The 14,848-nt window shown below is 40.9% G+C and overlaps 1 protein-coding gene across 9 annotated transcripts in view; it reads right to left on the reverse strand.

The window, feature by feature from the left end:
• The window catches only part of Pde1c (phosphodiesterase 1C), a 479,074-nt gene that overhangs the window by 25,680 nt on the left and 438,546 nt on the right, over window positions 1-14,848 (reverse strand). For 3 of the 9 annotated variants that reach the window (XM_039108435.2, XM_063286753.1, XM_063286752.1), the window contains one exon: window positions 6,228-12,691. In XM_039108435.2, the coding sequence (XP_038964363.1) occupies window positions 12,678-12,691 (14 nt within the window). In that variant the 3' untranslated portion in view covers window positions 6,228-12,677. 9 annotated transcript variants of the gene reach the window in all.

Raw genomic sequence — 14,848 nt, forward strand, 5'->3', positions numbered from 1 at the left:
ATCCAGTCCAGGATCCAGCCATGAAATGGTCTTGCCCACAATTAAGATGGATTCTCCTATCCATTAACCTAACCAAGGTCACCCCACAGTGACAGTCTCGGGGACTCATCTCCCAAGTGATTCCGGATTCTGTTAAGGTGATGGCCCTGATCATCACAGAAGACTTAACAAGTCAGCAGAAAGGCTTAATATAGAGGAGAAAGTCATAGAGGATTCTAGGGATGCCGGCCCAGGCTCCATCTGAAAGCATCCCACCATCTATGTATCAACAGTGTGATCTCCACACAAATAAAGCTACAAGACCAGACTACACAGCTTATATGGCCTGGGCGATATTATAACAGGGCTCTGTGCCTGATGATTCCAAGGGTGTATGAAGTTCTACGTCACTGAAACCCAAAACGCACAATCTAGAGCAAAGGATGGAGCTCAAAGCACAGCACACAGGACTAAGTGCAGAAGACGAAAACGTGTACGGCAGACATGCCGGTGTTTGACTGCATGCTGCAAACATAGAAATGCACAGATGTCCCTCCCATAAGCCACCAGAAAACCTGCTGAGTCAAACATCAGCAAGAGAGTGCCTAGGAAAGACTGACTAAGTTGAAGGCTGGGCTGCATCATTGCTGAAAAATTCATACTCAGAGAAAAGAAAATTAGGGATGCTCTTTATGAGAATATAAACCAGTAACGTAACCCCAACCCTGGCCCACCACAGGCCGATGTTTGAAGAATTACAAACCCTTAACATTGCGAAATCACACTAATTAATTGAATAGATTTGTTTCCCAAACTTCTGGGTGTTGTCGAGACATTTAAAGGGTCAGAGTTTGGCTACACTCAGTACGGTGAGGAAATGACGGAGGGATGTGTGCACCTTAGGAGCCTCCCGGTCATGCAGGAAACTCCAAATTATGAGAATAGACTATTGCACATGCAAACTGTACTCGAAGCCAAAATTGACTAGCACTGCTCCAACATCTACTCAAAGACAGCCAGAGTCTCTCCCATGGGTACACGACTTCCACCAAGCCCAAAAGAAGTCATGCCAATCTGGGAAAAATACAGCAGATCCCTCAGAATTTGGGAATAGAGTTTCTATTGCTGTAAATAGGCATGAGCATTCCGGGATTCTTTCTCTTAAAAGCAGGCTGTACCCAAGAGTTCGATTCCCAAGTTCATCCACAAGTGTTCAGTGGACGCTCTTCCTAAAACACTCCAGAAACATGAGCAGGATGCTGAGGAAGATTATGTGGAAATGTAGGCAAAAGCAGAGGGGTGTGCAGGGCTGAGCCCTAAAGGAAGAAAAATTCAGGTAGGTGACACAGCCGCACCACACACCTGCTACAGCGTACACTCGTGGCTGGAGCTCGAGGCACACTTTTCCTCACATAGCCTGTAGCCCACCAGGCTCGGCGCTCCCCGTGAAGATTGTGCTAGCGTGGGGTGTGACTTCTACCAGAAGAGGAAACACTGAGGACTGTGACAAGTGTCCGAGGCCTCAGAACATTCACACAACAGGGGTGCGGGAGGAAGGCAAAACTAGGCGAGCTGTGCCGGCCTCAATGTATTCTTTCCGGAATCCATTCTTCAGGCAGGGGGGGTTGCTATGAGCAGACAAGCTCAATATTTATTAAAAGATAACAATGTAAAAAAAAATCTGTTGGAGGCTAAATCCTTCGATTTGGATTAAATTCCTTAGCAAAGGAGATTTCAAGATTGCCTAGTACTCACTTTGTCATGTGGTTATTAGTGATTACTTTTATGCACATCTTTAATGAAAAAGAGTTAATAGGATAAAAAGAAATACAAAATGCAGAGTTTGAGGAGAAGGCGGTGACCAGGAAATTTAATGTTGGAGATAATTTTTGTTTTCAAAGAGATGTAAAGCTTAAAGAATATCTGATGCAAAATGGAATAAAGGGAGAGGTGCCCTCAGGGCAAGACCCTACTCAATCAAGTCTCAACTTATAATAGGAAGCCTAAAGAATTAAAGAAAAGCTTATGCAACAAAGGAAAGTACCAACAAATCAAAGTTTATGCAAATACATGCAGGAGTCCAAGTTCTATCTCAGGCAAACAGAACTGAGCAGATTCCAGCCATGTGATTCTGAGTCAAGGAAACCAGAGTAAATAGGTTGGAGACTCTTCCTCTGCAGTTAAAGAAAGCCACTGACAGAGGGCAGGCTTGTGGCAGGGGTCCCTCGCATGCAGGATTAGAGAGACCATGGCCTAAAGCTGTGAAAGTAAAGCCTTGATTGTGTAAGAGACCCCAGGATGTTGGAGATACCAGACTGAGAGATGTCTGCAGAGAGCTTCAGGCACTAGAAGAAAGAGAATTGTGTTGCAGTCAACAGAGCTGAAAGGGGTTGAAAATCTAAGCTCTTTGATATGAGACTTTGGACATTGGACTTTTAAACAGTCTTGAGACTGTGGAAAGCTGGAGACTTTTGAAGTTGGACTAAATGCACTTTGCTTTATGATATAACTACAAGCATCTGGAGACCAAGGAATAAAATGTGGTTTGAGTGTGAATGACCCAACATGTTCATATAGTGAACGTTTGATTCCCTGTGGTAGCTTCATCAGGGACTCTATATTCACTCTGTCAACATTTTTCAGTCTTGGTGAGAATGAGGGTCACAGTGCCATAAGCAGACATTTGAGCCCTTTAAGCAGGAATGAGATATTTGAGGGATGGGCGTGGCCTGGGACTTCCAGTGTGAATACTCAGTGAAAGACTGTTTTGAGTTGAGAAGAGGAGCCATCTTTCTTCTGAACCACCAATGTGCTTTGACCTCACAGATGTTAGGGATTTTTAAGTAATTTCTGCTCATGTAGCTTTAGGTTTCCAGAAAACTCAAATCTAGTTTAAGACTTATTACTGGGAACTGGGGAGGCTCTTTGTCCTGCATTTCCACATAAAGACAATTTCCTGGGCTCCTAGTTTTCCTTTATCCCTCCATTTTTTCCCTCCCTGTGCCATATATATATATATATATATATATATATATATATATATATACACATATATATATATATGTGTGTGTGTGTGTGTGTGTGTGTGTGTGTGTGTGTGTGTGTGTGTATGTGTTCATGTGTGCATACACACATAAGTGTGTAGGGCACAGAACAACATCAGTTGTCATTCCTCAGTCACTGTTTACCACGCATTTAGAACAGAGTATCTCAATGGTCTGGAATTCATAGAGTAATAATGGTGATTTGAATGATAACAGCCCCCATAGCCTTGTAAGTTTGAATGCTTGGTCTCATGATTAGTGAAACTGGGAAGGATTAAGAGCTACAGTTTTGTTGGAGTAGGTGAGGCCTTGTTACAGGAGCTGTGTCACTGCGGATGAGTTTTGAGGTTTCAAATGCTAGGCCAGACCTGGTCTCTCTCTCTCTCTCTCTCTCTCTCTCTCTCTCTCTCTCTCTCTCTCTCTCTCATTCTTTCTCTGTCTACTTCCCTTTACTTTCTCTCTCTGCCTGCTGTCTGTCCATCAGGATATAAAGTTCTTAACTATTGATCCAGTGCCATACCTGCCTACTTCCTTCCATGATGGTCATGAACTTTTATCCTCTGGAACCCAAATTAAATTTTTCCTCTTATAAAACATTACCTTTGTCATGTTATCTTGTCTCACACACACACAGTAGGCTGGTTGTCCAGCAAGTCCCAGAGTTCCACCTATCTTCACCTTTCAGGTGCCAGGATTAAAAGCACCACCCCAACCAGCTTTTCTTTAGTGTGGGTTCTGGAAACGAAACTCTTGTGATTATGTTCTCAAGGGGAGCACTTTATCAACCATATGTGCTATCTTCCCAGCATTTATTCTGCTTTCTTAATTTAAAGAGTATATGTCAATTTATGAGTCTTTAGAATTCTTAAAGATTTTATAAGTACGCAAGGCATACAAAAGAATAAGCAAGTATATTGAAACAGACTTTATTTCATTTTCATCAACTATTAAGCTTTAAAAACATCAATTTCAGGATAAAATGTTGATGGTCAAGAAAGAGTACTCATGCTAGAGTGCTTTGTATACTGGGGTATAATATTGTTTGTTAGTGTTTGGTTTTTATTCTAAGGGAAGTGTGTGTGTGTGTGTGTGTGTGTGTGTGCGCGCGCGCACTAATAATGCAATGCACATACACACATGGAAATATGTCATCTTTCTTTGGAAAGGAGAATTTTTAAGCCAAGAATTAAATTGTCCTTGATCTACAGTGAATGTTTAGAGAGTAAACAACCTAATCCGTCAGCTTGGGGCAGAAATGTCACCAGGGCAACTCATGTGACTGGTGTCTTTTGACGAATAGCTTTCAGATATTTCAAATTAATGTCCTTGGCTCCTTCAGCTAAAAGGCAATGAATCCAATTATTCAGGAGACTGGAAATGGGATGGAGATAGAAGTGACAGCCAAGGCTGCCACCCACAAGGTGAACACACATTCCTAAGACAGAACAGCCTGAGGTTAGTGAGAAACCCCAGTGATTGGTGACTTAACTCAAACAACTCATTTCCCTTCTACAAGGATGGGTAACACAAGCACAAGCCTGAGGAGAAAGAATGAGTTAAGTGCCCAGTGAGTCCAAATATCATTCTTATGAACAGCACTGTTATAAATACAACCCACAAGGCAGCATGGGTGTAGAAAAGCTGTGATGGGAAAAGATGTTGACATAGTAGGCATTTTAAATCTATTCATTTGAGCATGTTATAAATGCCTGCTCTTATAATAGTCATAACTTTCTGGCCATTGTTGCTAAGTTTATCTGCTGACATTGTTGTGTTCTATTTGGCCTATGGTAGTAGGCGGATGTCTCAGAACAAATGATCACTCGTGTCTTTTTATATCCTAAAAGAAGGGGTATAAAGTTCTTCTTCTTTGAGGAAATCAATGAAAGTTTGGAAGATTTAAAACCATGTTTTCCAAAGGGTTGTCCTCCAGCAATGTATGCATGCCCAGAGCTCATACCTGAAGTGTACTTTCCCACAATACACCAGGTCTATGTTTGCTTTGGCAAGACTTGTCTGCTCTTCACAAAGCATGAAAAATAAGAGCTCTTCACCCATCAGCATTTTATGCTGGTCAAGTATAGCTCTTTTAACATTTGAATGTGCTCAGAAATTGGACACCCCCACAGTATGTGCAACTTTTAATCCCATAACTGAACATCTAACAACTTGTTCAGTAACGATATTCTAAAATGTGTCAAAACCTAATATATAGACAGGTTCATTTCTATTATTTCAAATACAAATACTAAAATAAAAGCTTCATTGATCAATAGTAGAGAGGTGGTTAAGTAAACTGAACTAGAGCTACAAGATGAAATGCATTATGCTTGCACTAAAATTATATTAATGAGAAGGCTTAAAAAACAGGATAATGCTTATATCAATATAATATGAGTCATAATGATAACTTGAGTGCAGTGTATGGCCTTAATTGTGTTAACATAGTTTACACATAGTAAGGTGTACACAATCAAAGACATCAAGAAAACACAGTGAAATACTGGCAGTGATTAATCATGGGGTGGGGTAGTACAAGCGACTTTAAGTTCTTATCCATGATCTGATAACAGCATTTTTATTATAAAACAAACAGATCCCACAGGGAAGTGCACAGCTAATGGCTATAATTTATAAGGCGGGTAGTAATGCAGCAGAGTTACTGTGTAAGAATACTATGCAGAGCCACACGGAGTAGTAATTGTGTGCTACACTCCATCATCACAAGGGGCTCCTCTTGGTGACTGCTTTGAAGTTAGCAGCTGGTTCAAACCTTATGACAGTGAATTGCTTCTGTTGTCATAGACAAGGATATTGAGCAAATTAATGCTACTCTATTTGAAAGGGCAGGAAAACATGTCCATGAACGGGGAAAGGAAAGAGTTTAGAATTTGAAAATTGGTATTCAGGATTATGATACCATTGTACTGAGTGAAAAATAACTTGGAAGCCAATCTAACTCTAGGACAGCAACCTGAGTTTCTGGTAACACATTTAACACAAACATCACCCTCACAAAGACTACACAAACACAGCAGCCATGCTCTATGAATAACCACTACTGTGTAGTAAAGGTAGTTGCCACCTGAGCATTACCCAGGATTCAGGAGAATGCTAACAATGAAAGGTAGAGAGGGTTCTGGCAGCTCCAGATTTGACACAGAGTGTGAAAAACAACAACTACAAGAAAAACGCAGCCATCTCTTTGTTTCGAATTCCAATGAAGGGGCTAACTAATGTTTTTATTTGACAATTAGAGGAACATACAATAATTTATCACTAGATGCTAGGAGGAATTATACATGAAGGATTATCAGGCTCTTTTGTGCAATAAAGTTTTACAATAAACATATTTTTAATCTTTTAACAGCAGTTTGGCACTCTCTGTTTTACATGAATCCTGTGTTTTGAGTTTGCATTTGGAGGTGTGATGTTACAGTGTGTGAACAACTTTTAGCATGAAGCGACAGCACCGTAGGGGACAGAACATGTTTCCTTAGAATGGATGGTCATTCCCTTGCTCTGTGATGGATAGATGGAAACGGAAACCTGCATTATGTCTGCCTGAGATTTCATTCACATTAGGGAAGTATGTGATATGGTGCCATGAAGTAAAGAGAAGCCATTTTCCATCTTCCTTTCTGGGATGGCATCTATAGTACACAACCACACATTTCTTACCCCTCCCCAACAACTAGGCATGTGGCACAATCTGAGAAAAGTCTGGAGGACTAGCAGCCTTCCTTCTTCAGAGTTCTGCTAAATGTTCTTGCTTCCATTTCAGACACTTGCCACAAACCTAGCTGTCTAGATCTTAACAGCAGCATTATCTAAGGCTTAGGAAAGGTTTCTACCTTCCATTTCCATACAGCCAGGGCCAGGGCAGCTCCCTACAAGGAATGAGTGAGTCTACTGATACATGGTGAGAACGTAACATCCAGAGGAGAAAATCCTTGTAACAGAAAAAAGAGAATTGTCCTACAATCAAGGAAGACAAAACATAGTAATAACCTAGAAGTGATTCACCTTGCTTTGCATAATTTCCTCCCATTCTGATTTCCCTGTCCTTGCTTCTGTTCACCAATCTATCCCTTCCTCCGCATATAGCTCCACTTTGCTTTAGACACTTACCACTTCATTTGGGTTACACTAGAAAGTGTGCCCCCACCCTCATTATTTTTGTTTCTCAGTGCTCGAATGACAATTGCAATTAACATGACTTATCTGGGCAGAAACCACTGAAGAGACTTGGGAAATGACAGAAAATGTGAGGCATGACAGAAACTACAAAGGGAAGGGCATGAAGCAGGGAGAGGATACTTCAAACACTGAAACAGGGGTGTCACTGTACAGGGGAACACAAGGGCTAAGACAACCCGAGCCAAGATCTACAGAGGAAAATAGCAAAAATATTTTAAAATCTTACAGCATATAAAATTGTATAAAATAGCATCAAAACAAGAAGAAAAAAAAACAAAGAAATTCTCTGTAGTCTGTTTCTAGAGTCCATCACTGGATGATTTGTATGGCTGTAGATTTTCACCATAAAGCTATGTACGTATTAATGTGTGGTTTTTAATATCATCACACATATCACACATGTACCTATTTGAAGACAAGAGTAGTGGTATACAAGGCCCCCTCCCTAGTATAGAGCACACAAGAAGAACAGATCTAAGCAGAAGAATGCCCCCTGAGCACTTGGTTAAAAGCCATTCCAGTCACAGGGTTCCAGTGAGCTTGCCTGTGCATATTTTGCAAGTGTAGACATCAGCTCCCATGTAGAGTAAGTAGATGTGGGAGCCTCAGAGGCAATAGCTGAGCCCAAGCACTCCGGAAAAGATGTCCTATACTGACACTGACTGTGGACTGTTACAGTCAACAATCACCCAGAAGGTAGAGGGATCCCCAGGAGAGAAACTAGGCAAGTGTGTTCTTGATGAGCTGAAAGGTTCCACCATCCTACTGTTTCTGACTCTGCAATGGCCACTTAGTTTGGGAACAGTTGTATCAGGAAAACCTGCCCCTGCCCGTGTTAACCCACTTCCGCTTGAACAAAAGCCACAATTAATGCCAATTCATCTCTAATATGTGTGCCAATATTTTAAGTGAAGCAGGGCTGATATTAGAAGATAATCAGGACTTAATCTTTAAAGCCTGACCATGAACTCCATCCAGGTCTCCTGCTGCTGCCCCTCACCATTGTTTCCTGAGAAAACAAGTTCTTAAATGGAGCTGGTTTTGTTCATCACAGGAGATCTTCTGGAGAGCACATTCCCCATACAAATGACCATTGAGAAGCTCCCCTTTTCCTAACCTCACTCACGGTTGTTAAACACTGCAGTAAAATCAGTAGATGGCCCTGGTTCCATCCTGCCTCCAGGGACACCTCGGTGCCCACCTTGGACACTGGGTAGTGAGTCTCCTGGTTTCACAGGAGTGTTGGTGCTTTTTATTACTGGCAGCTCAGCATGCTCTCTTTTTCAGTGCTCATGAGGCTTTAATCATGGATGGCTGTTGATGGATTGCAAGTATAATTTTCCATTTGTTCAAGAAGAAGAACCAATACAACATCATTATTGAAACATTATATTCAACAACACTCGGCTTCACAGCAGCTGGGCCCTGTGCCCACCACACTGGCAGAGCAGACCAAGCAGGGGTTTCTCATGCTGCATGGATAGTATTTCCTATTTGTTGTAAGAAAGTCCAAGTTTCAACTTGGGTTCTGAGCAGAGTCATGAGTGTTTCACGCAGGTCTGTGGCATCATCCCTCTTGGTTCAGTCTCTGAAAAACTTCACTTCATTAATTTGATTTGTTGTTGCTGTTGTTCTTTCTCACATTTAAAGGCCACAGAAAATATTTTATATACTTTTATCCACTTGTTAGCTCTAACAATTTCCCCCCAAATAGCCTGCTGCGTCCTCTCTTTTGTGATAAACGATTGGTGTAATTAGAGTATGTCCGCCTTTTCCCAGAATGCAAGTCTCACGAATACAGCTGTATGGAAGGAGGAGATGTGGAATATGTTGTAAAGAAATTTCGAACTTTGTTTGAATTGAAAGGGGACAGTGTGATTCCACCTGACAGTTCTCCCATGTTTCCTGAGTGTTGGCTGGGTGCCAGGCACTGTGACAGACCCTAATTCCTGTAGCATGGGTGGGCATCTCAGAGATAGAATGGAGAGTCTGACTGGGAATAAAGGTACTCCCCCAATCTCTTTTATTTGGAAAAGTATGCTATACTCAGACTTCCCATCTTGGAATCTTCTGTCTCGTCATGTGAAAAGATTTTCTAGTTTTTATTATTCATTCTCCTCACACTCATTGAAAGAACATTGTAAAATGTTTCTCACTATCAAAATCTCTACTCACACATTAACAAACGCCAGAGGAAGATACATATTATTTGTCTATCCATCCATCCTCCTACCAACGCATTAAGTCTATCTAAGGAAAAGTTATCCAGGAGAGAAGAGAGTTCAGGTTCCTAAATGCCAGAATGTGGAGCACAAAATAGCCCCCACCCCTCATACTGTATGATAACAGTATCTTTTCCTTTTTACATTTTCTAATGGCATGGCTGGAGGTGGAAAACATAATGTCTGAGATTCTACAAATGAGATGAACCTGCCACACTAGATTGCCTTTGACTTTGGTGCTCAGTATGATGACTTTAATGGTTGAAGGGAGATGTGCGCAAAATCCTGTCAGATATCTTCAAAAGTCTTTGAAAAGTTCCAAGAACAAAACGGCCAGTGGAAAAAGTGCTTTAATGGTTTAGAAATGTATCTTTTAATTGATGCTATGAGTTATCGAGACTCACAGGAAAGGCAGCCACAAATAAGAAATAAAAACCAGAACTTTGTAAGGATCAGTTCCTCTGTCCCAAGATGAGACCATAGTGACCTAACTTGGATAATAGGCTTGTTTGGTCATATGAAGATACAACTCAAGTGACGATTCCAGTTATTATACTCAGAAACATGAAAAGTATTTATTAGAATACTAATGAGTATGAGGCCACTGCTGTGTCCACTGTTGCTTATTGTAACTCTGGTGTGCAAGGCTGCACTACGCACACAAACCAGAGCAAGATGATGATTGGGGTAGTAGGATGATGCTGGTTGGATATCAATGCTAAACTTAGGAGAAGCTGTTTCAAGAAAAGCCAAACCCACATAAAACATGCTAGAGCTTTGGAAATATTGTTTCTTCCTGTAAATACTGACCTGGAATAATTATTCCAATGTGTTATCAGGTCTAGGATAAGTTTAGAGCACAGTAATGTGCTTTTAAACAAATGGCTTTGCATTTTTATTCAATGTGCTTTAACACTTGAGAAATTTGAAAGCTGAGACTAAGCAGAGCTTTTGTTCCTTTTGGGCGTTCTAAGAAAAGTGTGATGTGTGAAGCTCTCTTCCTATGCTTTTTCAGCTAAGAAATGGCTAACAGCAAATTTAAATCCTTTGCGTCTTCATTGATTCTAGAGAAATGGCTATGTTCCTATTTCTTTTCAAATATTCTTTAGTGTTATTTGCTAGATTATAAAATGAAGGAGTAGGCATTCTGTATCAACTGCCCAAATGCTTCACATACAAAAGATACAGAATAGACGTGAGGTAAAAGGCCCATGTTCCAAGGGCATAAACTGCATACACTCGATTGCATGGAATTGACACACAGAATCACGCTACCTTTAAGAACACAGTTTGCAATTCGGTGATCCCTGGGTGGCATGCAGCTCATAAGCACATTTTGTTTCACTACTGCAGTGTGAGCATCTGAATTAGAAGCCAATGTGTAAAACTTTGGAGGAGATTTACATAAAATCCTGTGTACATCAGACCCGTTTCTACACAGCACAGATATAGCCCATGATACTGGCTGCTGCCTTTTTACCCTGGCATCTCCCTCAGCAGCTCCTCCTCATCCTTACTCTTCACTAACACCCAGCCTCACCAATTCCCAAGCATTCTCGCTCTTCCCTCACTGCCACACCTTTTCAGTATTCCAACACTCTCACTCTTTCTTACTGTCTCAATAATACCATGGCCCATCCTACTGCCCTATATTACAATAATTAGATATCACATGGCTTGTTCTAATCATATATTTGGTCCTCCCTCTATCCTCCCAAAGTCATTTAAATCTGAAATCTCATGATTTAGTTAGGAAGGCAGGTAGAGCAATGAAGAAGCATCAGTATCGTGATGAGGCCCAATATACAACCAACAGAGAAAAAGCCTGTAAACATCAGGTTCTGTGTGTTCCAGGCAACAACTTTCTTCCCATCTTCCTGCTGAAGCCTGTTTCTATGAGCCAAGAGGTCCTAAGGACCATACACACTCTTCTGTAACCTCTGAAGAAACAACAACAATTTATTTCAGTAATACAGATACTTTAAAGTATCTGACTTTATGTTTTTAATGTAGAAATCAAATCTGTGGAATTCATCTAAGCCCATCACCTAGTTTACTTTCTTCCTGACATTAATCCTATAAGACATGCATTACTTTCAGAATGGACCTAAAACTACATAAGAAAAATACATTCAAATCAAACCATGGGAGAAAAATCATACCTTCCTTGTATTCCACTGGATTCCACTTTCTGTTTGGTTTCAGGACAATCTATTTTTATTTCCTTTCCCTGCCAAATCTCTTATCTTTATTTTGTATTTGTGCTATTAATCAACTCCTTTGTTGTGTTCAAATTTCACTGAAATGAAAATTATTACCTGACTCAGCTCTCTGATGATGGGTCCCTTATCATTTCCCTTTCTAAAATGCTTTTAAATTAATGAGACCAATTTACAGATATTCAAAAGAAAATGACCAGGCAATGGTGGTCAACATTTCAGCAACATTGTAGTGATAGGTACCACCCAGTGAAAACACTGGGGAACCCACCTGGCAGTATGGTCATCAACTAAGACATTCAAGTTTATATTTATGAGTTTACAGATAGTAAATTAAGCATCAAATACAGAGTCCTATAGGATAAACTCCTCTTAAAAAATTACAAATTACACAAATGGAAAAATTGTTCTTAATTTTAAGTCATAAAGTAAATTGGAAAAAAAAAGAAAGTTCTCAACTGATTCAAAAAAACAAAAACAAAACAAACAAACAAACAAAAAAAAAACCTAGAGATTGGCATTTCACTTTAGTTGTGATGAAGGCCAGCCTGGCTATATTTACCATCAGGAGCCAGTGTGAAAGGCAACAGTCTAAGACAATAGCACTAACAAAAACAAAATGGCAGTCTCCAGGCCTCATTCAGTGCATCCAGGATGTCAGCCTTTCACCAGGTCCCAGGTCCGGAAAGCCAAATTATTAGTAATGGATTGTAAAACGGCCTTTCATGTTTGATTTCTGCTAGGGTGGGGATGGGACAAAACCAAAATGAAAATAAACAGAACGCAAGGAACCCACAAGTGGGTTTTGTGTGTTCAGGGAAAGAAATCTCCCAGAGTTCTAAAACCAAAACCCCCAGAGGTCCCTGGGAGGACGAGAGAAGGCCAAATGTGGGACTTGGCTTTGAAAGCTGTACACCTTCCCCAGATATGAGTCTTTGTGGAAGGAGGAGAATGGAGAAGCTCAGCTAAAATGGCTGGAGACACTGGCAGCCTCAGTCTATGTGAGGTCTTTTCTACTCTTCTGGATCTGAAAGAAAGAAAAAGAAAAAGAAAAGTGTCAATGCTGCCTTCCCTCCCCCTCTACCCTCAGGCCTCAGGAGAAGAAAATCTGGGGGCAAAGTCAAGGCAGAAAACCAGTTGGGGGACAGTAGAGCTCTGCTCTCCAAAACAAGATTCATTCTACTCATAAGGGAAATCTCAGCAGAAAAACGTAAGCTCCCGACACATACATAAAGACACAAGGGCTGTTTAAATTGGGTTAACAGGCATTCAGCTGAAGCACAGTGTTTAATAAATCACTTTATTTTGTCATGGAGTGGACAGTGGCTGAGAGTGTGGCTAATGTATTTCAATGGTTGGTGGGATTAGAAGAAATCAGATGGCTATAATCTTGCTTTTAGGCAAAACCTTCTTAGAATATTTGCCCCATTTACAGAAGCTTTGCAAAGACATTCCGAACACGAAATGCCCCAGCCCAAACCACCATGCAATGCATCCAGATTAAGAGCCAAAGAAGAAAACAAAGATGAAAACAGAAGGAAGTTAATGGAAATAGACAATGTTGGATTTTTTTTTCAACCTGGTGAATTCTATCCCATATGTCCTCAAAGGTCTTGGAAGGGATTTAAATTAACAGCCCCTGTAAGACTGGCAGGCACTGGTATCATCCTGTAAGTCACCCTTCCCTGTTCAAAAAGTTCCCTGCTGTGCAGGGACACAAAGGAATGATGGTGCAGGGTTCTGGACTCTGGGAAGGGTAATAGCTTCATCTGCAGCAGTCCTAGAAGTGATCTCAGGACAAGGAAAGCTTCCCCTTCAAATTTAAAGATACTTTCCTAAATAAAACTTAGCTGAAATTAGGCAGAAAACTAGTTGGAAGATAGGACAGCCTCTTCTGATCTATTGTAATTATAGTCAATTCTCCCTTTTTCAGGGGCCATTGATCCCGACCTCCTGCTGCTCCTCTTTACTCAGGGCTTGGAGTTTGCTATGTTTACCCTCCATTAGCAACTGCACCCATTTGGGAGAAATAATAGAGAAAAAACCACAAAAACAAAAACCTGGGCCAGTCCCTCTCCATTGACAGCACTTGGCAGCAAGGGAGGGAGACATGACAAAAGCTAACACCGAGGATTAGAATTTTTCCATAGCTTATACAGTTTGGCCCACAAGGGAGTTGAAAACTGGATCTCCCTTCTTAGTGCTCAGGCCTGTCACTGTCAACTTAAGGTCATACATAACAGGACTCCTTATAGATGGTACTCATCTCACTCACAAATATACCTGAGTCCTCTTCTACAAACTTCATTTTGGTTGTGATGGATGGCATAAGGGCTTTGCTTTGTTTTGTTTTAAATAAGGCACATTGGTTAGAAGGAAGCTGAGAATAATTTGCTCAAAATCACCATTGTTAAACTTAGCAGGCTCTGCCTGGTCGATCAACAAGGAGTATGACAGCCCTGAAATGTTGCAAGCAGTCTGGGTTATCAATGGCCTGCTGTCAAATGTTGTTCCAGCGATGGAAAGAGGTCCACTCAGAGTCTTCGAGGAACTCAGAGGACTCTAGATCTTCCGACCTTTCTAATCATTGCTTAAGTGTAAAACAAAGGAATGACTGTTTCCTCAGGCTCTAGACCTCAACTGATCTTATATTCTTTGTCCATGGAGGGGTGAGGATAAAGGAAGTTTGTATATTTGAGCAATATGTGGGTTTGTTATCATTATATACAAGATCAACAGCAAAAGACCAAGAGGTTACAGATTCCTGGCCATCACCCCAGCCTCAAACACGTAGCTTGCTTAGGGTAATTTCTATTTAAGGTGCTTTAGCCTAAGATGTCCACTTTTATGGCTACTCAGAGGGTGATGTTCTTAGACAGACTTGACCCTTCGAGAGGGGGAAAATCATCTATTTCTGTCTACCCTCTTGTTCTTTACTGCATGACATAAATAACATGGTATGATTTGGCAAAATTTTATATTTCATATATGAAAGTCTCATATGGATGGCAGTCTGTGCAGCTGATCTCTGGAGAGGGGACACCTGCCACAAGGCATCTTTGCCCTGATTTGTTAATCATACCTGAGCTTCTCCTCACTCTAATTCCTATGTGTGTTTACGCAGTTCAATTTATATTTCTGTTGTCTAGTTAAATGGAAATTGAGAAAACATCAGCAAGCCCAT

Source organism: Rattus norvegicus, chromosome 4 (assembly GCF_036323735.1).
Source record: "Rattus norvegicus strain BN/NHsdMcwi chromosome 4, GRCr8, whole genome shotgun sequence".
Taxonomy (NCBI): domain Eukaryota; kingdom Metazoa; phylum Chordata; class Mammalia; order Rodentia; family Muridae; genus Rattus; species Rattus norvegicus.